Source organism: Hypomesus nipponensis, chromosome 16 (assembly GCF_054491055.1).
Source record: "Hypomesus nipponensis isolate SF chromosome 16, ASM5449105v1, whole genome shotgun sequence".
Lineage (NCBI taxonomy): Eukaryota > Metazoa > Chordata > Actinopteri > Osmeriformes > Osmeridae > Hypomesus > Hypomesus nipponensis.
In genome coordinates, this window is record NC_140376.1 from 1884931 (window position 1) to 1909532 (window position 24602).

Below are 24602 nucleotides of genomic sequence, written 5' to 3' on the forward strand. Positions count from 1 at the left end.
GCAGTGATGCCCTCTGGACAGACAGGGCTGGCTGTGATGCCCTCTGGGCAGACAGGCCTGGCAGTGATGCCCTCTGGACAGACAGGGCTGGCTGTGATGCCCTCTGGGCAGACAGGGCTGGCAGTGATGCCCTCTGGGTAGACAGGGCTGGCAGTGATTTCCTCTGGATAGACAGGGCTGGCAGTGATGCCCTCTGTGTACCAGCACACCAGGCACGGGAGAAACAGCTTTGATATTGAAATGATTCCCAGTGAATGAACATGGGAGGGATTCCACCACAAAGGAGGGGCCAGTATTCATGCTGGCAGCACTGCCTGCACTTTAATGTCCCCAACACTGATCTTGTGGTAAACAGGAATGAGTCTCTCTCTCTCTCTCTCTCTCTCTCTCTCTCTCTCTCTCTCTCTCTCTCTCTCTCTCTCAAACATACAGGACACATACACCCTTGCACACTTCCTTCCTTACACACACACACACACAGATACAAACATCTTTAATAGGAACAATATTACCAGCAATCAGGCAGGTCGACGGGTCAATCTTCTCAGGTGTTGGTTGGATTTCTATCACAGTGCAGGAAATGAGATCATCAATTAAGGGCACATACCTCCTGTCATTGGTTATTGCCATGGCGACAGAGCCCTGAGGTGTAGAGGCATATTCAGTTGTCTGCTCCATCACAGCGGGACCTGCTAATACAGTCTCCCTCCATTCAATCTAATGAGACCAGAATAAGATCATGATGAACAACTGGATAGAGGTGTGCGTGAGAGTGAGGGTGTGTGTTTGTGTGTGTGGGTGTGCCTGCGTGCTCATGAGAGAATTGGACTGTTTCATGTGGAGTGTAGCTTTTGACAAGCCCGTTAAATTACAATCATCAAACAACATGTCTGACATGTTATTAGAAGAGAACCAGGGCCTTGGAAGTATCAATAAATCTGGCATTCTCAATTATTAAAACACACCCAGGAATCATGCCTCACAGAAAGTCCATTCATATTCAGCCAGGGTTGCAGAAGTGAGCAATCGAACATTCTCAAATAACAGTTTTTACTGTGGACGAGAGGAGTGAGAGGGGGAAGGAGGTTGTGTAGGAGAGAGAAATAGACAGAGACAGAGAGAGAGAGACAAAGAGGGAGAGAAAGAAAGAGAGAGAGAGAGATTGGGTGGAGAGGAGAAGTGGAATTAGGGCAGGGTTAGACTGAGGGGGTGTTGGAGCGGGTGGTGAGTCCTAAACGATGTGATTCAAGGACACACATTAAATACAGCAGCCAGAACGTCCTCTCTGAGGGCCTCATGTGCCTCTCACATCACCTCAAACTGCTTTCTCATCACTCCAAAACTATAAACTTTTCTTCCTCATCTGGTCCTCACTGGTTCTCAGAACGACAAAAGGATCCTCTTTTTCCGCGGTTGGCTAATTGCAGTGTTGTCAAAAACACGTTCCTGGCTTTCCAGTCCTATTGTCCAGAGCTCAGTCTATTAATAAGAGCCCTTCTCAGCAGCCTGTTCTGAAGACAGTATGAATCAAGGCTCCCTGGCTTCTGAGAACAAGTCAATGAGCTAACAAGATATTGATGCTTGCTCGCAGACGGTATACAGCCTGTACTGTATACTTACGGAACTGCTGTTAAAAAGGGTAGGTTGACTTGTCAACATCTTTACTTTTTCACTGCAGGAAGTGAAGTATATTTACATAAGGTCTCTCTCTCTCTCTTGCCCTCTCTCCCTCTCTCTGTCTCTCATCCCCTGCTCCTGGTGGTCTGTAGTGATTAAGAGAATCTATCTGTCAAGACAGCATCTCTGCCTCATCTCCCTCCCGCAATCTCTCTCTCCCTTCCTCTAACCTAACGCATATTTCTGCTGCCACTTGTCCCATCTTGTCCTTCCTTCTTCCCCCCTTCCCCCCTCCTCTTTTGTCCTCCCCTCTTGTTTCCTCTGCTTTCGTTTCAGTCGAGAGGTACAGGAGGAGCAGGATGGAGAAGGAGCCAGAAGACAGGGGGGGAGACAGAGAGAAGGAGAGAGAGAGAGAGAGAGAGAGAGAGAGAGAGAGAGAGAGAGAGAGAGAGAGAGAGAGAGAGAGAGGGGAAAGGAGAGAGAGAGAGAGAGAGAGAGAGAGAGGGAAGGAGAGAGAGAACGAGGGAACGAGGGGGAAACTAATGCACCACAGGAGGTCAGTAACTCACTCTCGCCTCTCAACCCGCCCACAACGACCCCGCCAACAACGACCCCGCCAACAAATCAGCGCCCGTCACAAAACGCAAGACCCCTACTTGAAATGAACACGAACATTACCATAGCACACGGGAAAACAATGGCACTCAGTCACCCCTCCAAACACTCCCTCTTCCCCTCCCTCTCCTCTCAGCACCGGCTGACAGACACACGCGTTTGAGATGATGAATCAGGCTTTTCAGCATGTCAGCATCAATAATTCAGTTATGACAAACAACTGTGACATTTCCTCTGCGGTGTCTGGCGGAGTGCTGGGTGGGAGACTGGCGTTATGGACTGGGAGGAACAATGGTGGGGGTCGGAGGCAGGGATGGGGTGGGGAGAGAGATAAGGTAGAAAGAGAGAGAGAGTAAGGGCGAGGCATGAAGAAAGAGGGAGAGTGAGAGATATAGCAAGAGGAAAAGAGAAAGAGGGAGAGGGAAAGGAAGGAGGTTAAGCGACAGAAAGAAACATTTAGACAGTAAGAGTTATAGAAAAATGCAGAGACAGAAGACAGAATGAGATGGAAAGAGAGAGAGAGAGAGGGAGAGAGACAGAGAGAGAGAAAAGATACATGTAGCAGCTGCAAGATTCAGGGTCAAGGGTCAGACCAGATGATGTGGTTAGCCTTTAGTTCTGAAAACATCTTCAGACCTTCCTGATGACCATGTCTCCAGCCTTCATTCAGCCTCTCGCTGTAGCCTCTCCAGCCTTCATTCAGCCTCTCGCTGTAGCCTCTCCAGCATTCATTCAGCCTCTCGCTGTAGCCTCTCCAGCCTTCATTCAGCCTCTCGCTGTAGCCTCTCCAGCCTTCATTCAGCCTCTCGCTGTAGCCTCTCCAGCATTCATTCAGCCTCTCGCTGTAGCCTCTCCAGCCTTCATTCAGCCTCCAGCCACCTCCATTGTAAAGAGCTTAGGAGGAACACGATCCGCTGGCACCCTGAGAGCAGGCCCTGAGGGAGGACAGGTGAAGACACCCTGACAGGAAGTTCTACTGCAGAGACTCCTGACCTGGTCCCTCCACACCAAACACCATCTCTGAACAGCTGTGGATGACTGAGAAAGAAAGTCGGCAATGCATGTCTGCCTGCCTGCCTGTCTGTCTGCCAGTCTGTGTGCCAGTCTGCCTGCCTGCCTGTCTGTCTGCCAGTCTGTCTGCCTGTCTGTCTTTCTGCCAGTCTGTGTGCCAGTCTGCCTGCCTGCCTGTCTGTCTGCCAGTCTGTGTGCCAGTCTGCCTGCCTGTCTGTCCGCCAGTCTGTCTGCCTGTCTGTCTGCCAGTCTGTCTGCCTGTCTGTCTGTCTGTCTGTCTGCCAGTCTGTCTGCCAGTCTGCCTGCCTGTCTGTCTGCCTGTCTGTCTTTCTGCCAGTCTGCCTGCCTGCCTGCCTGTCTGTCTGCCAGTCTGTCTGCCTGCCTGTCTGTCTGTCTGCCTGTCTGCCAGTCTGTCTGCCTCTCTGCCTGCCTGCCTGTCTGTCTGCCTGTCTGCCAGTCTGTCTGCTTGTCTGCCTGTCTGCCAGTCAGTCTGACTGACACTGAGTTGAGGATAACTTAAACTGAGAGGGGGACTAAGGGTGGAGAGGTGTAGCCAACTGAAAGTCACACACACACACACACATGCATGCACAAAAACACAAACACACGCAGGGATACAAGTACACTTGCGCAGACACACAGGAACACAGCATCTGTGGGCAGAGTAACGCTGAGACCAAGAGACAGCAACGCACCAGAGGGCTTTTACTGCACCCTGCGTCTGAACGGGGCTGAACAGGGCTCCACCTCACACTGGACACCTCCTCCTTCCAGCTCACTGAGCATGCTCCTGGCCTGAGGGGCCCCAAGCTCAACCTCAACCATCTACGGGGTGGAGGAGTGAGGTGGTGGTGGAGGGGGTGGTGGAGTGCATGGTGAAGGGGATGGTAACCCTAACATTAACCCTAACCCCAATCCTAACCCTAACCCTTCCACTCGAGGTGCATCTGGCGTCGCTGAAGGATCAAGGGAATGGTTGATTCGGCGTTCTGACAAGCATCGTGTGTTTGATGGAGAGAGGGTGAGAGAGAGACAGAGAGAGACAGAGAGAGAGAGAGACAGAGAGAGAGAGAGAGAGAGAGCGAGAGAGAGAGAGCATATTATATTAGGAGGCAGAAGAGAAGACTACACTTGCTAGATTCTGTAACATCAGCAAACCTCGCTAGTCACTGTATGTTGAATGGTAAAATCCCACGCGCTTCACGCAGTCACACACACACCCTACACACACACTGCATTGTCTATAGTCTATAGATTCACAATAGATTGAGAATGCTTTATGAATCACATCATTGACAGAAGCATAACATTGAGATGAATGAAGAAAGCAATAGCAGACCTATGTCTGTTGGTATCCTTATGTGTGTGTGTGTTTGTGGGGGAAAACTCCACTCTAAATGTCAGTTGTCAACCTGAATTTTCAACCTTAAAAGCAACCGTTTCCCCTAATCCACACTAGCAGTGCTGGTGTGGGGCAGATCCTACAGCAGTGTATGCTCACAGCGTCTGGAGACCATCATCGTGTTTACCCTTGTTTGTGTCTGCTGAGGAGTAAGAAAACAGAGGGAGCCAAGAATATGAATCACTGCCACTCTGCTCTCCTCCTGTAACACTCCCTCCCTCCTTCCCTCTCTTTCTCTCTCCCCTCCTCCTCTAACCCTCCCTCTCTTTCTCTCTTCTCCCATCCTCTAACCCTCCCTGTCCCTCTTTCGCTTTCCTGCACTGACACCTCCCCCTTCCCACTAATGCCTCTCCCTCTCTTTCCCTCTCTTTCCCGCTCTCTCACTCTCTCACCCTTTCCCTCCTTTCTGCCTCTCTCTCTCTATTCATCTGCCCCCCCCCCTCTCTCTCCCCTCTCTCATTCTCTGACTACCTCTCTCGCTCTGTTCCTCCCTCCCCTCCCTCCCTCCACCCCCCCTCCCCTCCGTCAGGGTGTGCGGGGGGGGGGGGGTCTGAAGTGGCTGAGTGGCTTGTCAGTGTTGACATAATGACAGAGCAGGGAACACATGCTTGGCTTCATGTCCAGGAGGAATCACTGATGTGTGCTCTCAGGTAGAAATAAAACAACCCAAATTACAGCTACAGGCGCTCCTTAAAGCACTCAGCAAGCCTGTTTTCTCTCTTCTCTCCAGGTTTATTAATGATCAGGCGGCGAGGAGAGGAGTTCTGAAAACAAATGTTGAATGACTCAACTGGTGGAACTGAGAAGCGGAGTGGACCAGGTATAACTCATTTGGCTTCAGGAACACTCTGAATCGTCAGACAAAACGAAACGCCCTGTGAAATCGAAAACCTTTCTTTCTGACGAATGCTTTTGTTCGAAAGCTTCTGAACGCTCCCTCTTTTTTTAAAATAAACTAACATTTATTTGTAATACCAGCGGATATAAGAACGTAGACACATTGCAGAAGGAGGAAGGGAAGTCTGGGATGCAGATTGATGAGCTCCACATGCTGCGGCCACATAAGACGCAAACACCCCAACAGGGAGGCCGAGCGATCGGCTGAAAGCCTGATGGGTTTAATTGCCGCTCCATTGGACAACCCCTTCCCAATCACCTCCCTCCCTCCCTCACTCCACCCCCTCCCTCACTCCACCCCCCCCCCCTCCCTCCCTCCACCCCCCTCCCTCCCTCCACCCTTCAGTCAAGTAATGAGGAGTTAATCTCAATACGCCTAATAGCTGCAGACAGTTTATCTCTCCTCAGTCCCCAGTGAACACGTTCCGACTAGCTAACAGCACGGGAGTTTAGACTAGGAGGCTGGAGGCCCAGCCCATTCAGTTACTGCACTCCAGGAGTTACTGAAAGGATAGGGGCGGTCATGTATGTGAAGCTAAATCACTTGTGTGAAGGTTACCTTTTTGTTATGTTTTACATATATGATGATGCACTGTGCGTTCAGATCTTGAATAACTGCTAAACATACTATTATGCGCTCACTATGTCTTGACATCAAAAACAAATGTAAGCAAAAGCAAAAAAATTAAGCCATTGTACGGAATATTTCTCCTCTTCATAGAATGCTAGCTCTGCGTTGACGATGATCGATGTTGTTCCAGTCATTTGGTTTGACAGTATCCTTCACTGCATCATCCCCCCTATCTCTGCACATAAATAAAGACAATATGCAAATCACAGACAGAGTGTTAATAACTCCCACAGTATGACAACTTCAGTGTGAGTAGAGTAGTGTCTGTCTGTGTGTGAGTGTGTGTGTGTGTGTGTGTGTGTGTGAGTTGGGTGGAAGGGAAGGGGCAGGATGGCTTTATTAAGCTCCATATATAACCCATTTGGTGGGGAGGGTGGGGTGGCTTGATTTACTGAAGCCTGCCCAGACCCCTACATCTCATACCCTCTCCTTCTCACTCTCTCTCTCCCTATCTCTCTCCCCCTCTCTGTCCCTCCCTCTCCCTCTCTCCCTCTCTCCCTCCCTCTCCCCCTCTCTCCCTCCCTCCTCTCCCCCTCTCTCCCTCCCTCCTCTCCCCCTCTCTCCCTCCCTCCCTCTCCCCCTCTCTCCCTCCCTCCTCTCCCCCTCTCTCTCCCTCCCTCTCCCCCTCTCTCCCTCCCTCCTCTCCCCCTCTCTCTCCCTCCCTCCTCTCCCCCTCTCCCTCTCTCTCCCTCCCTCTCCCCCTCTCTCCCTCCCTCCTCTCCCCCTCTCTCCCTCCCTCTCTCTCCCCCTCTCTCCCTCCCTCTCTCTCCCCCTCTCTCTCCCTCTCTCTCCCCCTCTCTCCCTCACTCCTCTCCCCCCTCTCCCTCTCTCTCTCTCCCCCTCTCTCCCTCCCTCCTCTCCCCCTCTCTCCCTCCCTCTCTCTCCCCCTCTCTCCCTCCCTCTCTCTCCCCCTCTCTCTCTCCCTCTCTCTCCCTCCCTCCTCCCTCCCTCTCTCTCCCCCTCTCTCCCTCCCTCTCTCTCCCCCCTCTCCCTCCCTCCTCTCCCCCTCTCTCCCTCCCTCCTCTCCCCCTCTCTCCCTCCCTCTCTCTCCCCCTCTCTCCCTCCCTCTCTCTCCCCCTCTCTCTCTCCCTCTCTCTCCCTCCCTCCTCCCTCCCTCTCTCTCCCCCTCTTTCCCTCCATCTATCTCCCCCTCTCTCTCCCTCCCTCCTCTCCCCCTCTCTCTCCCCCTCTCTCCCTCCCTCCTCTCCCCCCTCTCCCTCTCTCTCTCCCCCTCTCTCCCTCCCTCCTCTCCCCCCCTCTCCCTCTCTCTCTCTCCCCCTCTCTCCCTCACTCCTCTTCCCCCTCTCTCTCCCTCTCTCTCCCCCTCTCTCTCTCCCCCTCTCTCCCCCCTCTCTCTCTCTCTCTCTCTCTCTCCCTCTCTCTCCCCCTCTCTCTCTCCCTCTCTCTCCCCCCCCCTCTCTCTCTCTCTCTCTCTCTCTCTCTCTCCCTCTCTCTCTCTCCCTCTCTCTCCCTCCCTCCTCTCCCCCTCTCTCTTTGAGGGCACTGGGCTCAGGACTGGAATGATCCATCAAGGATAAGATTGATGGTCAATGTGTTCTGCAGCTGCCTGTGGCTTTACAAACACACTCACACACCAAGGCTCCAAAGATGCGGTACAGTAAGTGGGCAAGCACAACCACATACCCATGAATGTGCACACACTCACGCACCCTCACACACATACATACATTACAGCCCAGGCCAAATCCAGTAAACAATTTGACAGCCCTCTTTTTCACGCTCTCTCTCTCTCTCTCTCTCTCTCTCTCTCTCTCTCTCTCTCTCTCTCTGTCTCTCTGTCTCTCTCTCTCTCTCACCAGCTCTCAGAGGTTGAGAAGATGTCGCCAAATCAGTACAGATTACTGTCATTATCAGCTGCCTCTACGCATCTACCCCATCTGCAGTACACATATCAGGTCCCTCCCACAGGAAGGGCTTCACCATGCCTCCGCCCCCTGAACCCTGACCTCACCTTCCAAATAAGCCTGCACAACGAGCCAATCAGAAGCCTTACTCGCTGTACAATCGGTTATGGTAAGGATAATGATAAAGTTCACAACATCATCTAAAAAAGCATTGTTTCGTCTCTCCTCAAGTTTTGCGTCAGTGTTCCGTCCATGTGCAGTCAATTATATATTAGCGAGCACGTTAGCATGCTAACCGGTGTTGAGAGGTAGAGGGTCACCGTGGTAACACGAGCTGACTGTGGGAGAGGAGGGGGCGGAGGGGGTTGAGTGCAGCTGGAGAGAGTAGAGGAAGGTGGGGCGGGGGGTGAGAGGAGATGGGAGAGGAAGAGAGGAGGGGAGGGGAAGGGGGGGTAGCTGTCTGTGAAACTCGCCTCTACAGGCCCGTTGATGAACTAATTAACCACCATCTTTTTCTGTCACATGCCATCAGAAAACCAGTCATGCAGAGAGAACACCCTCCTCTCCTCAACTCCCTTACCCCTCCTCCCTCCCTCCCTCCCTCCCTCCCTCCCTCCCTCCCTCCCTCCCTCCCTCCCTCCCTCCCTCCCTCCCTCCCTCCCTCCCTCCCTCCCTCCCTCCCTCCCTCCCTCCCTCCCTCCCTCCCTCCCCCCCCCCTCCCTCCCTCCCTCCCTCCCTCCCTCCTCCATCCCTCCTCCCCCCTGCTCCGTCCCTCCACCCTGGCTGAGAGAGGGAGGCAGGCGTGTGGTGTCCGGTGCCCAGGGGTGAGGCAGGCATGGTGCCAGGCTGGAGACCTGGGGTCCTGAGGTGAGGCCCCAGCAGACACACACACACACACACGCACAGACGCACACACACACACACACATAATAATCAGGCCTGTCAATCATAGAAGACAGTCCCAGACACACACACACCAACATGTGACTACACATACACACAAAGACACACACACACACGTGCAAAGTGACATGCATTATGCACGAACACACACTGCTTCGAATTGCCTTTGTCTGGTCTAATTGATTTGAAACACCCGATGAAAAAAATGTTCCTGCTAAAAGGGTTTCCAATAAACACCATCTATAGACACTTGGACTGTATACCACTCTCTCGCTCTATTGAAACTAATGACGTTTTTCATACAAACAGCACTTATCTAGCAGTGTAGTGCTTTTTCTGTAATAACTTGACAGTTAACACTCCTTGCTAGCTGTGAACCATTTATCTTCTTCTTAAGATAGTCATCTCCCCCCCTCTCTCTCTCTCTTCCCCCCCCCCTCTCTCTCTCTCTCTCCCTCTCTCTCTCTTTACTTCACAGCAGTATCAGAGGCACAAACACCTTAGTAGTCGCATCAGACGAGACGACACTGAGAAGCGAAACAAACCGCCCTAATCCTGGCGATACCGGCTTCAAAGCAGCATTTTTTTTTTAAACATTTGATCATCTATCAAGCACGTCTATTAGCCAGCGTTGTTTCATCTCTGTGAATGTCAACACATGCCTGTCTCCAGATCTGTATGCCTGTCCCACTCTCAGTAGATCACAACAACCTCAGTTCTCTTTGACTGGCGATAAAAAGGAACAGTGACCACATAGTTTGGAATTTGGGTCCCCAATTAGCTGTTGTAAGTCGTAAGACGCCAGATTGACCACCTGCCTGTGTCAGAGACACAGGAAAAGGCATGGTTCGGACGCGCGATTGGCTGTCGCGTAGCGGGCTGCACTCGTGATTGGCTGTTGTGTAGCGGGCCCGCCCTCATGATTGGCTGAGCGAGGTCATACTCACTCCCACTCCTTGCGTCTTGCCTGAGGGGTGCTCTGGATCTTGTGGGCCTGGTGCGCTTTCACAATGTCCCTCTGCTCGATCAGGCCTCCCCGCCGACGCTTGATGACATTGGGGCTGACTGGAAAGTCCCCCTCCGCCCCGCCCCCCCCCTCAAAGGAGGAGCCCACGTCCAGGGAGAAGCCGGCGCGGGCCAGAAGGGGGGTGCGGGGGTGGGGGGAGAGCTGGGGGAGGTAGAGGGTGTCGTAGCTGGCGGCAGGGGACAGCAGCCCGTCCTTCAGGCCTTGGGGCTCCAGGAGGGAGCGGGATCGACCCCCCCCTGGAAGGCCTTCGTCCGCACAGCGGTGCTGCTGCCAGCCCTCTGGGTCTCCCGGGGGTGGAGGGGGGAGAAGGTAGCTCCCGCACACGGACCCTCCGAGACCCAGACCGGGCCCGGGGCCGGGCCCAGGGAGCCCCAGGGCGTTGAGCCCCGCCAGGGTGTGACTGCTGACCGAACAGGAGCCCAATTCCAACATGGCGGCGCCAGGACTCTCAGCATGGTGCTGAAGGAAGAGAGGGAAGGAGAGAATGGAGAGAAGGATGAGTTAAAGAGATAAGGGTGGAGAGAGAGAAGGAGGAGGTGGGGGGAGGGAGGGAAGTAGAAGGGGAGGGACAGAGAGAGAGATACTTACACATGAGCACACAAGGAGAGGAATGCTCATTATCACTCTAACCAGGAACACCAGAAAGCAAACCACCTAAAATTGGGGAAGGGGAACCACCCTGATCTAAACAGATTAACAGTACCGGTAACACCAGCCACACCAAGGAGACTGTGGGTGGGAGTCAACACCACATCTCGAGCAGTTTGAACCATGTTAACAGTATAACCACGTTAAAACATCCTCCACCATCTGGCTCATGGAGCCTAAACAGACACAACATAAATTACAAGTATGAAAATCAAAAAACACCAAGCGATTCCAGGTATCTCATCAATCCTGCTGCTGGTCAGTGTTGTGGTCTGCCACGCAGGCCAAGATAGTAGATAGCAGATAAACAGATTCAGCCCATAAGGCCAAGAGAATGTGGGCCAGCTGGAGTTAGTGTTGATTAGAAAGGCTGCTCTCAGTCTTGGTCCTGCTGGATATTCACCGTGGCCTAGATCTCCACAACACCATAGTCTTTGTTTGAAACCTTCATTTTCCAGAGAAGTCACGTTGACATCCATGTTTTCTGCCGGCAATTGAATCTCAGCATGTGCACCTCCTCTGTAGTCATCACGCTTCAGTTGAATATATCTATCACTCTCTCTCTCCGTCTCCCTATCTTTCTCTTTTGTCTGTTTTTCCACTTTCTGTTTTCTTTTTTCTTTTTATAATTTACTTTCTCAAACCTTTCCTCTTAATCTCCCTCTCTCTCCCATCTTCTGTCTCTCTATTTCCCATCCGCTCTCTCTCTCTCTCTCCCCTTCTCTCTCTCTCTCTCCATCTTCTAGGAGAGAATGGTAGTCCAGCTGGTGAAGCCGGTTACTAACTAGCGAAGGAGGGTAAAGAGGCAAAAGAGAGAGGAAAGAGATGGAAAGAGGGAAGGTAAATTATAAACAGCTGCATAGCAATGACCGTGGCTGTCCAACAGAGTCAGAGAATGTCCAGGTGTCGACGCCAAGTCTCCCTGGAGGAGCTCCAATCAAAGCCTGGCTGCTCTGTCGCCGGGCGGAATAGGCACGGATATGGAGTATCAAAGTGAAATAAATATGATCTTGTTCACAATGGTCCATTGAGGGTTCTGGCAGGGGGCTTGTGAGAGTGGCTTGGAGGGCCATTGATCTACAGCCTAATGAATCCATTTGCAGATTACTCTACAATTCGCAGAGACTGAGCACAGCTTGCTGAGAGAAAAACGAGCTCTCTGAAGTCAGAAGGGAAACAAAGTCTGTGTGTCCCTCTGAATGCACCAGCATAAGATGAGAAAACTACAATCACTACGACACAAGATGAATCCACAACAAACCCAGAAGAAGAAATGACTTGTTTGTTGAAACAACAACAAATATGAGTGCCCCTCAACAAGGAAACTTATCCCTGAATTAGATTGTTGTTTTTCTTAAGGCTGTTGCTGAAACCATTCAAATAATGTTTATATAGGTTGATAGAGGGTGCGTCTTTAGCTGTTATGGTTACAGATATCACAGTTGTCGACTGCAGTCCAGTCTTTGTTTCTAATTCACGGTGTATGTTCCCTAGTTTCATCCAGCACCTTTACATAGATATACAGCAGTGGCGGCTGGTGACTCAAAATTGGGGAGGACATGATGAACAAACTAGGCCTACAGCGTGTTGTCTGTAGAAAAAAGCCGACTAGCAACTATTGTAAAAACGTCATCTGAAGATTATCCCCATCTTCCATAGCTCTAAGCAGCTAATATTATATCATAATACTCTTACAAAATCCTGTGTTTAAAAGGAGGAAAAACAAAGATCCAGGTAACTCTTTATTATGGAAACAAATCAGTGACATGTTTTGGATTTGAAAAGGCATTGAGTACGTAATATTGAAATGTAAACACAACCGAATTTTCTGGTTTTTAATTATCTTTAAAATTGTGAAATATGTGAAAAGTGCTTGGTCTCGCACACGCTGCTAGCTACTAGTAGCTTGCTACTACTAGAGGGCAGTAGTCTGACACCAGCTATTAAATACGCCAGGGAAAAAATGAAGCCTCATATTAGTATTTTGTTTGGTCTCAGCATTTATATTTTTTCCCCTTTTGTGCTTTGTAGAAAGGAAAATCAAAATGCCACCCCCCCAAAAAAGAAGGATATAAGAAGTTGTTTCCCCACCCAGAGATTAAGTAGCTAGCTAGCGTTAGCTATCAAGAAGGTCGTTGTTGCTAGCCTTACATCGCCACCCATTCTAAAATGGAAACATGTTTTGAAGGTTGTTAGTGTAGTAAAGCAGCATGTAACTTTTGCTTGTATTAAATCTATCCCTAGCGTCTGCAATATTTCGACCAGTGTGTTAGCAGCAGCTGGTCTTGTTGAAGTCAGAAGGATAAAGCTAGGCTAACCTACCCACATAATGGGACCGTGCTAGTTTAGCTTAGTATCAGCAGGCTAGCAACTCTATATTATTCGATATTAACTGGTAATAAGTAAGCTAGGCCTCTATGATCCCTTGGATAGTAATATGGCTATCCCTGTAATTTCGACCTATGTTAGCAGTCAACTAAGCATGGTTCGTGTCTGTATTACACTGATGAATTACTGTGCAGGAAAAACAGCACCCTGAAGCTACAGATGTAACCTAGAGCAGGTCGGTGATGAATCAACACCAGGGGTTCAGGTGAGAATTTGAATTGTCGATTTTGGTAAAGATTCCATTAAATTGCTGTTTTAAAGGGATGTTTAGACAATGTTACCCATGAATGTTATCATTCACACTTATACTTGTAGGTAGTAAAAAGGTGTTATAAATTTGGTATGCTCAAATATAGTTCATTATTTCATTGCTCAGAAGTCCGGTACAGATGATGTAGGTCATTTTTTGTATTTATTTGTGGGGGGGTTCCATAAGAAACATGTATTATAATGTTTCAACAAGATATCGTAAGGCAAAAGGACGATTGTGTTGGCCAGGAATCGAACCTGGGTTTCGCGCGGCAGTCCTAACTTTCTTAACTTTTCCCATTAATTCTCTATGGCTGGTCTGAACCATATCGACTACTACCATGTGTGGCCACAATGGGGATTTGGGGGGCGCTGTTGTGCCTTTTTCTTATGCGATTGCGAGAAGCGTCTCAGATCAAAACATTTTTGAGAGAACTATAGTACACGTCTTTGCAATCTTAAAATAGCTAGCTAAATCACGAATGGACATGTTTAGCAGATTATATTTAACTGTATTAATTTATTTGTAGTAAAAATGTCTTTGCGTTGGCCGGGAATCGAACCCGGGTCAACTGCTTGGAAGGCAGCTATGCTCACCACTATACCACCAACGCTTGCTGGGAAACGTCAAGGGTAGAATTTGCCCAGTGATTGAGCCTGCCATTCTTTAGCTAAAAACCCATAAAACGTTCACTAGTATGTGCCTGCAGAGCCCTGGACGAAACGCAGGCAAGCTAAAATGATAGTCTCAGTGTTCTGGTAGGCTGGAATTTTTACCCAAACACAGACATCCCAACCTGCTGAGACTAATTTCCCGGAGGTGCCCTCCCTGGGCGCAATCGGAACGCACAATGTACCCCCTCAACCCCCCCCCCCCCCCCCCCCCCCCCCCCCCCCCGGGCGCAATCAGGACGCACCTGTATACACCTGTCTGTACCAGAAATTACCATTGGACAGTCTCTCGCTACAGCTGTAAATACTAAATCCCAGATTTCCGGGAGCTTATATAGCATTTGCAGGCGTCAGGGAGTCCCTATTGAAATGCGGGAGACTCCCGGACTTTCCGGGAGACTTGGGATGTCTGCAAACACTGACACGTATGCAAACTTTTGATATAACTTGAGAACCCTGCTGACAACCAATCAGAATCCAACCAAAGTTATTGCACACATGCATTTGAAATGGAAGACAACATTGCGAGAAGCTAATTGTCGTGATTGGTGTGGATGCAAATAAAGTTATCGTTATTCACTAGATTTAGAGTTCACAGGACTTGATTCCCGGGTTCGATTCCCGGCACAGTCAATGCTCACCACTATTACCACCGACAACAAGCGTCAAAAATCTTCCCCCAATAATGCCCTATAGATTGGCTGAACAGCATGTCAGTTTATACTACAAAAGCTTCGATTGGTGGAAGGAGGTCTTCCGGAAGTAGTATTAAATACCATGCATGTGTAACCGGTTGGGAGTGGTTTCGCTTGGCAGTCCAGAGGTGGCAGGTTCAACTCCCGATTGGCAGAGAACGACGGCCCTGGCGGAGCAAGACCACGTCTCTTACACCCCCTTACACATGTCTATGGACGGGTGGTTTGCTAGGGTTTGTATTGAAGTCAATGTAGCAAGAGGGGGATGGAGGCTAGCTGTCGTCCGGATGTACTGTAGTTCTATCACAGACAAGGCTGTTGAGTTACAGCACACCATTTTTCGGTGAGAAATTGAATATATTTAATATAGTTTTATCTAAAATGTGCAAACTTTTTAAAAGTTACCTCTCGTTGTAAAGGGCGGGAGGTTGCAATAATCAAAGAGAGACAGAGACATAGTGAGAGAGCGAGAGAGGGAGGCTGGGTTTTTCTGTGGTTAACGAGATCAAAGCCTAACAGCTGTGAAATGACCACCTTTCATTACCTCTCTATGACCATTATCATTATCACACACGCACGCACACACGCACACACACACGCACACACACATGCACACACACACGCTCCACAACCTATTGAAGACTCTTAAAGTGAGTGTCGATTATCCATGCCTGATGTGATCTGTGCAGAAGGATCCAGCCTCCAGCTGTACTGGAGTAATACATAGATACATTTAAACACGTGTGTACACACACACACACACACACGACATGATGATCAGGAGTGATGAAGAGGATTTGTCAGGCGAGTGACCTCCTCCTCAACCACCTGCTGCCCACAAACCCCCCATTACACAGCATGCCTTGCTCTCTCTAATCTCCACTCTTCTCCTCTCTTCTCCTTCTCTCTTCTCCTCCCTTCTCCTCTCCTCTCTCGTCTAATCTCCTCTACTCTCCTCCTATCTTCTCCTCTCCTCTAATCTCCTCTCTCCTCCTCTCCTTCTCTCTTCTCCTCCCTTCTCCTCTCCTCTCTCGTCTAATCTCCTCTACTCTCCTCCTATCTTCTCCTCTCCTCTAATCTCCACTCTTCTCCTCTCTTCTTCTCTCTTCTCCTCCCTTCTCCTCTCATCTCCTCTACTCTCCTCCTATCTTCTCCTCTCCTCTAATCTCCTCTCTCCTCTGCTCTGGTCTTCATCACCTTTCCTTTCCTCTCCTTCTCATCTTCTCCCTGTTCTGTATTTCCTCCAGTGCAACCCTTTGTGTTTCCTCCCCTAACCCATGTTCTCCTCCTAGTCCCAATTTCTGTAACCAGCCCCCGTCAGTAAATTGTTATCACAGAACCCAGGCAACTGGAAGAACAAACAAACCACAGGAACAAATTATATTTCTGTGAGAAGCATTTTTCAGATTGCAAACAGAGCCTCATTCTCTTTAATGCAGCACAGTCACCAGTTGCTTTACAGGAAATGAAGCTGCCAAATTCCATATCTCACATTTACTACTGCTGTCTATTCAAATGCACAGAAAAATGTCTCTATGCTAATATGATGACATACAGTCCACAAGCAGCTAGCTGGACTGAGTGGCTTTTACCCTCATTGGCGTAAAAGCATCATTACTTCATTGTGCATGCTCTTCAAAAAAGCATGACTGAGAGTAAGAAGACTATTTTTCTATCTTGACTTGTCAACACTCACAACTCGAACGACGGGAAGTTGTGTGAAGCGTTTGATATTTCCATCATCAGACGACTGTGACTGTGCGACTGTGCAACTGTGTGACTGTGCAACTGTGACTGTGTGGCTGTGCGACTGTGCGGTTCAGGTTTCTGATGGATGAAAACTTAACCTAACATAAAGCCCATCTTGCCTCGCTCACCTGCCGTTTTCTGCTGCTCATTTTTTCTCCCTTTTTTTTTTCTACAGCGTGACAAACCACATTACCTTGTCCAGCTGGCAGACTGACTCACACAGCCTTCACAGCCTTCACAGAGATTGTTGTTGTGCACACACACTGATACACACAATAATGCAACGCACACACCCCTCTCCAACACCCACACACTGTACGCCTAAACCTGCACACACACACCTACATGTACGAACACACCAACAAACCCTCTGCTTCCTTAAGCTGTGCAGTCTGACGAGTACATGTGAAGACATTATCTTCTCAGTGGGGTGTTTGACCCAAAAGGTAAATACACATGTCACAAGTCATATGAATGACAGGACGCTTTAAATGCCAGAACGGTTAACTGAGCCATAGGAGGTGGCTGAAAAGAACACACAGACATCGACCCACACAGATGTACACACACACATTACATGCACGCATACCCACTGGTACACAAACACTGACCAACGCGCACCTGCATGAACAAATACAAACTCAAGAAACACACACTAGTCCAATTGCAAATCATTTCTTCAGGTTTTTATCCATGCCACATGCTGAGACAAATGCCTCCTCTTTTCCTATTTTGTATTAATCACATTGACACCTGTCTGAGTTATAGAAAACTGTATGCAAACTCTGTCTGAATTCTTAATAGACACACACTCACTGCAGAACTAATTTCCCACTGGAGAAATATACATTTTTAAAGTTAAGAGCTGTGACTGAGATTAGCATTGTGGTGAGGGTGTTTCTTACAATGATCCTTCTGTCCAGTTAGTGTCTGGGATTGAAGAGAGGCTATAAGACTTGCCGTCTCTGAGCGCAAATTAGAATTTCCAAAGGTGCTAATTAGCTTTACAAAATCAACCAGTCTAACCTCCAATACACACGCACGCAGGCACACACACGCATCATTCATGTGGTCTTACCCAGTGGCAGCTGGCGTCTGTGGCAATGAATGCCCAAGACTTACCTGTCTCCCCTGATTAATGCTGCCTTCAGCTCATTGTGACCCACCTTTTGCACCACGACGGTGGGTTACAATGACCCAGAGGTCGCACCAGGGTTAAGTGAGTTCTTGAATAAACAATCACCATTTCTTTCCACCAGGTTTGAGATTTTACTTCTCACTCAGTGTTTGAATCTGTGTGTGTGTGTGTGTGTGTGTGTGTGTGGTTCTTGGCAGAGTAGTTTGCCATGAAAAACTTTCCCTTTGCACAAGTGGACATTAAATATGTATTCCATTATTTCCTGCTACTGCAATATCTACAGTTTTAATTTGTCTGGCTGCTGGAATGAAACCACCTGGCAAACTGAGAAAAAAGGCAAGCAAAAGCCAATATTGGATATTACAGTCAGACGCATTGTTGAAACTATTAGGACAAAATGATTTCAGCGTGTGTGTGGAATAGCTGATAAGTTATGCTGCGTGTTGTTTAAACAAATTACAATCAAACAACATGATCCTCGATAGTGCTATAGTGTACCTGGAGGAAAGCAAGCTTCAATAATATAATTCGCAGTGAGTACAAGTAGTTAAATCAGTTACAACTAACCAACAAGTCCCTCAATAAGTGTCATTGTGTTCCTGGAGGAAATTAACATCTGATCCAACAAATCTTTTTTAAGTACCGTCGTACTCCCTGAACAAGTGCGTCTTTAGCCTTTTCTTGAAGGTGGAGAGACAGTCAGTGTCTCTGATGGAGGTGGGGAGGTGATTCCACCATTGGGGGGCCAGACAGGAGAAGGGCTTGGGTTGGGACTAGACGCTCTTGAGGCGGGACCACCAGACGGCTGTCCGAAGAAGACTGTAGGTGGCGGGTGGAGGTGTAAGGCTCTTCATCAATATGCAAATGAAATGTGTAGTTGAGGTGGTTTGGGAGAGCACTGCGGGCCATTCCCCTGAGACTGGGAACCCGTATTGAGGTCCTAGAACCACAACAATGTCCTCTTTCCCTAATGGTGCAGCTTTGAAGTGGTGCTAGATACACCCTCCACAAACCCCAATACCTTTTTTTGTCAATAACCATCCAAACAGACTTCTCCATCCCTGTGGCATTAAATGCCTTGTACTACATGTGCCGGTCTTCAATGAAGTCATTGATTTCTGCGTGGCTGTCTGCCTATGGTGAACTCGCCGCAGCTTTTCTCTCTTCATTTTGCCTTGCAGCCAGGAGATCTCTCTTCCTCAGCCTCTCTACCGTCTGCCTGGACCATGGCCATTAAGACTGGCTCTTTTGCACCACAGAGAGACAGAGCTGACGCACTCGCACGTAATGAAACTTTGCGGACACGGTTTGTGTTTTTGCAAATGAAATCTTCTAATGGGAATCTCTTCTGTGTGGCACACTCATCCGTTCTCTCAGGCTTGAGCGTTTAGAATCCCCCTGTGATTGTCGGTATGTAGCTTGTGTCATTACCGCTTGACAGAAACATGGCTGAATGTTATCTTCAGTTTCCAAGCTCCTCGTTCAAATGAATTGACTTCAACTTTCTTACTTTTTTTAATAGTCCCAAACCCTATCTGTGTTTTTGTTTACCACACGAACGAAATACCCAAGTGAATTATATACACACACACACACACACACACACACACACATACACAGATGGTGCTATTTGGGTGGATAACACAAAACGAAAAACGTTTCAAACAAGAAAAGCATCTGATTGAGTGAGAGCAGCAGAGTCTAAGTCCATCTCTGCAAACAGCTAAGCGTTTGTGGAACAAAGGTTAAACATAATTACAGTAGGTTTCGTCCAAGGTGGCCGTGAACTATTTTAATACATCCACATGCAAAGTATGAAAACGCAAAGACACGTTATCTTTTATCTGTGGTGGAACTCAAGTGAACGTTTCCTGGCCTATGCCCATTTGTCCACTGATTGTTCCCTCCGCCTCTTAGACAATTCACAGAAGGATGATGAGAGCGTGCTGGGGCGGATTGAAATGCAGCCCCGTCATTTTGGAGCGCGCCACTTGCGCGTAATGATTGCTCGCTAACTACATGGCATACGTTAAGAGGCATACTGTGCTCCCGTTTGGAGGCAACCTAATTTCGAGAGTTTCACCACCCGAACGCAATCAAAATGCCAATGTCAAACGACTCTTCCCCAAACCGAATTTGCGCTGTCATTACGCACGTAGGCTATGCTAATACGAGCGTTTACGACAATCAGAGGAGGCAACTTCTCAGAAGTGAAAACAATGAATTATGTTCATATTTTACAAGTGACATAAAATAACATAAAAGTGAGTCGTTTCCGCATCACTCAACACGGTTTAACAGAAAAGTATTACACGCATATTTACCTGAAAGTAATGTTTTCTTCTCCATTTTCGCCGGCTAGTCCTCAAAAAATGGAAATGTTAGAAAGCGTAAATTCAACGAACAGTTTTCCTGCGGCTCGAGAGAGGGTGGGGAGGTGACGACGGAGAGCTCGCGACGTTGGGGAAACTGTCTCAGAGTTTCACAGTCATACACACAGGTTGCTTCTTCACGAGGGGTTGGGGGAGAATTTCTTTAACTGTGGTCATCTCTCTCTCTCTCTCTCTCTCTCTCTCTCTCTCTCTCTCTCTGTCTCTCTCTCTGTCTCTCTATGTCTCTCTCTCTGTCTCTCTATGTCTCTCTCTCCCTCTCTCATGTCTGTTCTATACTCAGTAGACTATGCCGTGTAGCCTACTTCATTTGTTGCCATAGTTGCCATTAAAGAGCACAATGAAATGATGAATCATAAAATTGTTATAAATAACCGGTCTAGCAAGACTTTGTCACGTCTGGCAAAAAGCTCAATGAAACAGTCATCTATCTAATGTTCACAGATCAGATCAAAGAAGAAAATAATAATAATTCAGATGTATGCTAGTGAGTGGGTAATTGTTTTGCAGTCTCCATAGACGGGCTTTAGGTCTTTCCCAAACTGCTGGCTTCATGATGTGAGGTGAGGTGGAAAGAATGTGTATATGAATCTATGCAATTTGCCCAATCAAAAGACACATTTTAAACCCCACCTAACCCTATGGAAAATCCCTGTTAGTAAAGGTTGATGCGGTGAAGGAAAGTGCAAAACTAAAGTACATGTGCTGTAGTTTAACGTGCTGCTCTCTTGTGGCTGTTTTGTGAAACTGCTCTTTTTGTATGCATTCCACTGTTGCCTGAGCTTTTAACAATGGGCAATGGGTTCATAGACTCTATATATTCTGACCGTTCATTGATGAGTTACTGTAGACCAAATATACGCATCTGGGTTCCTAGTCTGTAATGAAAATGCGCGATCATCTGTTTTTTACCCCGTGGAGACTGATCGGGCACCGTGGGGCGTCCTGAGTTTAGGCAACCAATGAGATTCTCAGGCTGGAAAACGATACTGGGACACTTTAGTTTTTTTTGTGATGGTGGACAGTCAGCTGAACGGCAGGCTAGCAACACTTAGAGCTACCAACCCCGGGAATTACTAACTGAAAGGCGGGGAATTACAGAAGCTATCCTAAATCAAATAGCTGGAGTTGAGGCGTTGTTGCTATACAGTATAGCGTCAGGAGACAAACCGCGGCAAATATCGCGACCGGGTTTGTTTTATTTGTTGCTAGCTAACTAGCTACCGTAAAATGTATCAGAAGTAGCCATAGGAAGTAACTTGGCTTGCTAGCTAGTAGCTAGCAGGTTAAAGTTAGCTCGCAAATATTCTGACACTGACACTGTGACAGCAGTGTACCGGGGGCTAGCGTTGTGCGTTGGCCGAAGAAAAGTTGGATTATTCTCTTCATGATGAAATTATTATGACAATGGAAACTTGCTGAAATCAGATCCTTAGTCTACTGGTATACTGCCTTAATAATGCGGGTTTGGTTTAAATATCGCATACATTAAGGAAAACACTAGTCCCGGTAAGTTAGCTAGCTGGCTAACTTAGCTGGCTAGCGAAACCGTTTACTAGCCTACTACTGTACAGTGTAGCTAGAGCTAGGCCTTTTCCGGGATCCGAATACTTTCTGGAAGGACACCGGTATACCAAGCTAGCCTGTTTGTCTGGAATTGGTTTGCAGAACATAATACTTTTGTTTATGTAGGCAACAATTCTGATATCAACCAGGAAAAACAGGAATAAGTTGTCCAGTTATGAAGTAGTACAAAGTCATACCACTAGGTAGCCTGCTATTTGTACTTGCTAGCTAGCTAGATTAGCAAAGTTACGCTAGCTGCGGTAACTGTCAACTACAGACAGTGTCTAGTGTAACAGAGGCAGCGGGCCAGACTAACTACTGAATATGAAAAACGTCTCTTAGTCCAGTACAGTTGCTACGGTAGATATCAAGACGAAGTTTGCTCTATTTGAATTGAGTTTGTTTAATTGTTTATTATTGTAGTGTAACGGAAAAGTGTTTAAACGTTAAGTTTCTTCTTCATAGAAATTCTTCGAAATCGATCTTTCTGATGTCAGTAGCTAGGCAATCTACTTAGGCGTCTAAACTAGCTGTCAATTTGGTTTGGAGATGACCAGTTTGGAGATGTTAGCTGGAGATTACTTCTTGCAAACGCTAAGTGTGATTGACGTGAACGCCCCAAGGACGTCATATGACTATGAGGGAATGATAATAAACTGTACGGAATGCTTGTATAGGTATAAAAACATCAGATGCTTACTAGCAGGCTTCGCATGCTCGTTCTTGTATGTTAGGCTAAGGAGTAGAATATAGTAGGAAATATGTGAAAACTAATAGTTCACTGTACGCGAAAGAGTAGCATGACATGTTTACATTTCTAGACTATTGTTTCCATAAGCGGACACTGCTTGTGTTCTTGTTGGCTGTCATTCCTGTTTCGTCATACGGAAAGACACGAGCGGTAGAGCCAGTTTTAAGCGCAAGTGAAACCGGCAGGCCAGCTGCCATGGTGTTCCCTAAACCTTCCCGCAGCCTCTATACTCTGCCTTATCAAGTATGTAGCCTTCGGTTTCAGTATAACAGGGCTCGCCTGTTTAGTTGGATGACTGTTCTCTCTGTTGTGCTTGTGTAACGTTGGCCTGTTTGTGTGGACTGCAGGTGAGGAGTGATGAGGAGCAGCAGGGGGAGTAATGTCCCTGTTCAACAGCATACTGACAACAGCAGAGGTCAGACCCAGTTAACTGCAGATCTCTTATTCAGAAGTCTTCTAATAAAAATAAATAAAAAAACATCCCAATTGATGGTACTTATTTCATACAAGAAGTAGTGGTAGTCAATTGATAATACGTCAACGGACTGACAATTTAAAACAATTTTCTTGAACTTTGAAGAAGTAGTGTCAGTTGGTTCTGGAACGTTGTGGATCTTTAAAATCCTTCTCTTTCTCCACACAGAACTGTCCACTGCATGGAGAGGCCTGAACCAGACCAAAGCTGCAGTAAGTGGAGCTCCTTTTAGCTCTCTCTTTCGCTATCGCTCTCTGTCTCGCTCTCTCTCTGTGTCTCGCTCTCTCTCTCTGTCTCGCTCTCTCTCTCTGTCTCGCTCTCTCTCTCTGTCTCGCTCTCTCTCTGTGTCTCGCTCTCTCTCTGTGTCTCGCTCTCTCTCACACACATTACATTTATGCATATAGCAGATGCTTTTATCCAAAGCGACTTCCAAAAGAGAGCTTTACAAAAGTGCAAAGGTCACTGATCATAACAACGAGATAGCCCCAAACATTGTGGGTAGCCAAAACATGAAGCATACACTGAAAACTAAATAAGTCTCAAAGGGAAGAACCATAAGATCATGTAGTTGAACAAGTTACAATTAAACAATTTAACAACGTGAACAAGTGCAAGGGTGTACCTATGGAAAAAAGCAAGCAGCAAAAATATATTACACAGCAAGTACAGTAGTTTTAAGTCAGTTACAACTAACCAACAAGAGCAATCTCTCAATAAGAGTCATTGTGATCCTGAAGGAAACATTAGGTCCAGCCAATCATTCCTAAGTACCGTTGTGCTCCCGGAACAAGTGTGTCTTAAGCCTCAGACACACACATACTTTATTCAGATCAAACACAATGCTTGTGTACTTATCTATTTGACTAGATAACTACTTCCCAAAATGCATTTCATTTTCAGAGTCACGAGTCTGGTCTGTGAAACTGTAGCGTAGGTTATGAGCTGAATGCTCAATAGGTTCCCATGTTATTTCTGAGATAAAAAAATTGTTGTACAATCCGCTGTTGTGTCTCATTTTTGTTCTGGGCTCAACATCTCTCCTTTTTCCGATCTTGGAAGACCTACGACAGTCTTACAACCTGTCCAAGGAAGTGGTCTGCTGTGCAGTCTGTAAGGGTGTTTTGCCCAGTCTGGACGTGAGTGTGACATCATGCCTGCTGACTCCTCCCCCCTCTCTTCCTCGTGTCTCTCAGTTGCGGCACATCGAGAACCGCCTGGAGGCTGCGCCGGGGTCCGGGGTTCAGCTGGACGTCGTCATGGATACCAAGAGAAGTGCCAGGGGTGCCACTCGGAAAGTCAGCTGCAGAGGTGTGGAACACACACACACGTGTACACACACACACACACACACCAAACTGGACAGAAAACAGGAGAAGGGTGGAGAGACACCTCAGCCTGAAACTCCTCTCTCCTGAGTCAGACGGGAGACGAGCCGATGACCTCACCCAGGTGGGCGGGGCCACCAGGTGGAGGAGGCGGAGTCAGAGCAGCCCTGACAAGAGCTCTCGCTCCCCGTTGAGGAACACGACACAGGACAGCAACGTGTGCAGGAACACCTGTGTGGACTTCAAGGAGCCACTGGCATCCTACAGGTACACCCACCCACGTGCTCACACACACACACACATGCTTACGCACGCACGCTCTCATATACACACACATACACTCTTACACGCACACACACGTACACACACACACACACGTTTCTCTGGAATACAGAAACGGCTTGTGCACATTTCCTCTTTATTTTTGTCACATGACCTATGTTCCTGACACTCAACCACTTACATAGCTTACATGCCTCACTCGGCTTTACAATAGATTATTGGTTTGTTTTTCTTCTACGGTTCCTGCAGACAGTGAGCAAAGCTGGTCCCACTCCTGATGTGATCCAGTCATGTTCATCTGAGTCT

The 24602-nt window shown here is 47.9% G+C and overlaps 1 protein-coding gene and 1 non-coding gene across 12 annotated transcripts in view; one reads left to right on the forward strand and one right to left on the reverse strand.

The window, feature by feature from the left end:
• The first annotated feature begins 12161 nt into the window (after positions 1 to 12161).
• The window catches only part of cep350 (centrosomal protein 350), a 43810-nt gene continuing 31369 nt past the window's right edge, over positions 12162 to 24602 (forward strand). For 7 of the 11 annotated variants that reach the window (XM_084675671.1, XM_084675677.1, XM_084675676.1 and 4 more), the window contains exons 1-5: positions 20774 to 21406; positions 22562 to 22629; positions 22858 to 22901; positions 23883 to 23997; positions 24110 to 24281. In XM_084675671.1, the coding sequence (XP_084531797.1) occupies positions 22572 to 22629; positions 22858 to 22901; positions 23883 to 23997; positions 24110 to 24281 (389 nt within the window). In that variant the 5' untranslated portion in view covers positions 20774 to 21406; positions 22562 to 22571. Of the gene's footprint in view, positions 12351 to 13138; positions 13210 to 20773; positions 21407 to 21506; positions 22458 to 22561; positions 22630 to 22857; positions 22902 to 23882; positions 23998 to 24109; positions 24282 to 24602 lie in introns of those variants that run through there. The other 4 variants (XM_084675681.1, XM_084675682.1, XM_084675673.1 and 1 more) reach the window with 3 other exon arrangements.
• On the reverse strand, positions 13796 to 13867 carry trnag-ucc (transfer RNA glycine (anticodon UCC)). The gene has a single exon. It is a non-coding gene; the product is annotated as a tRNA-Gly (tRNA).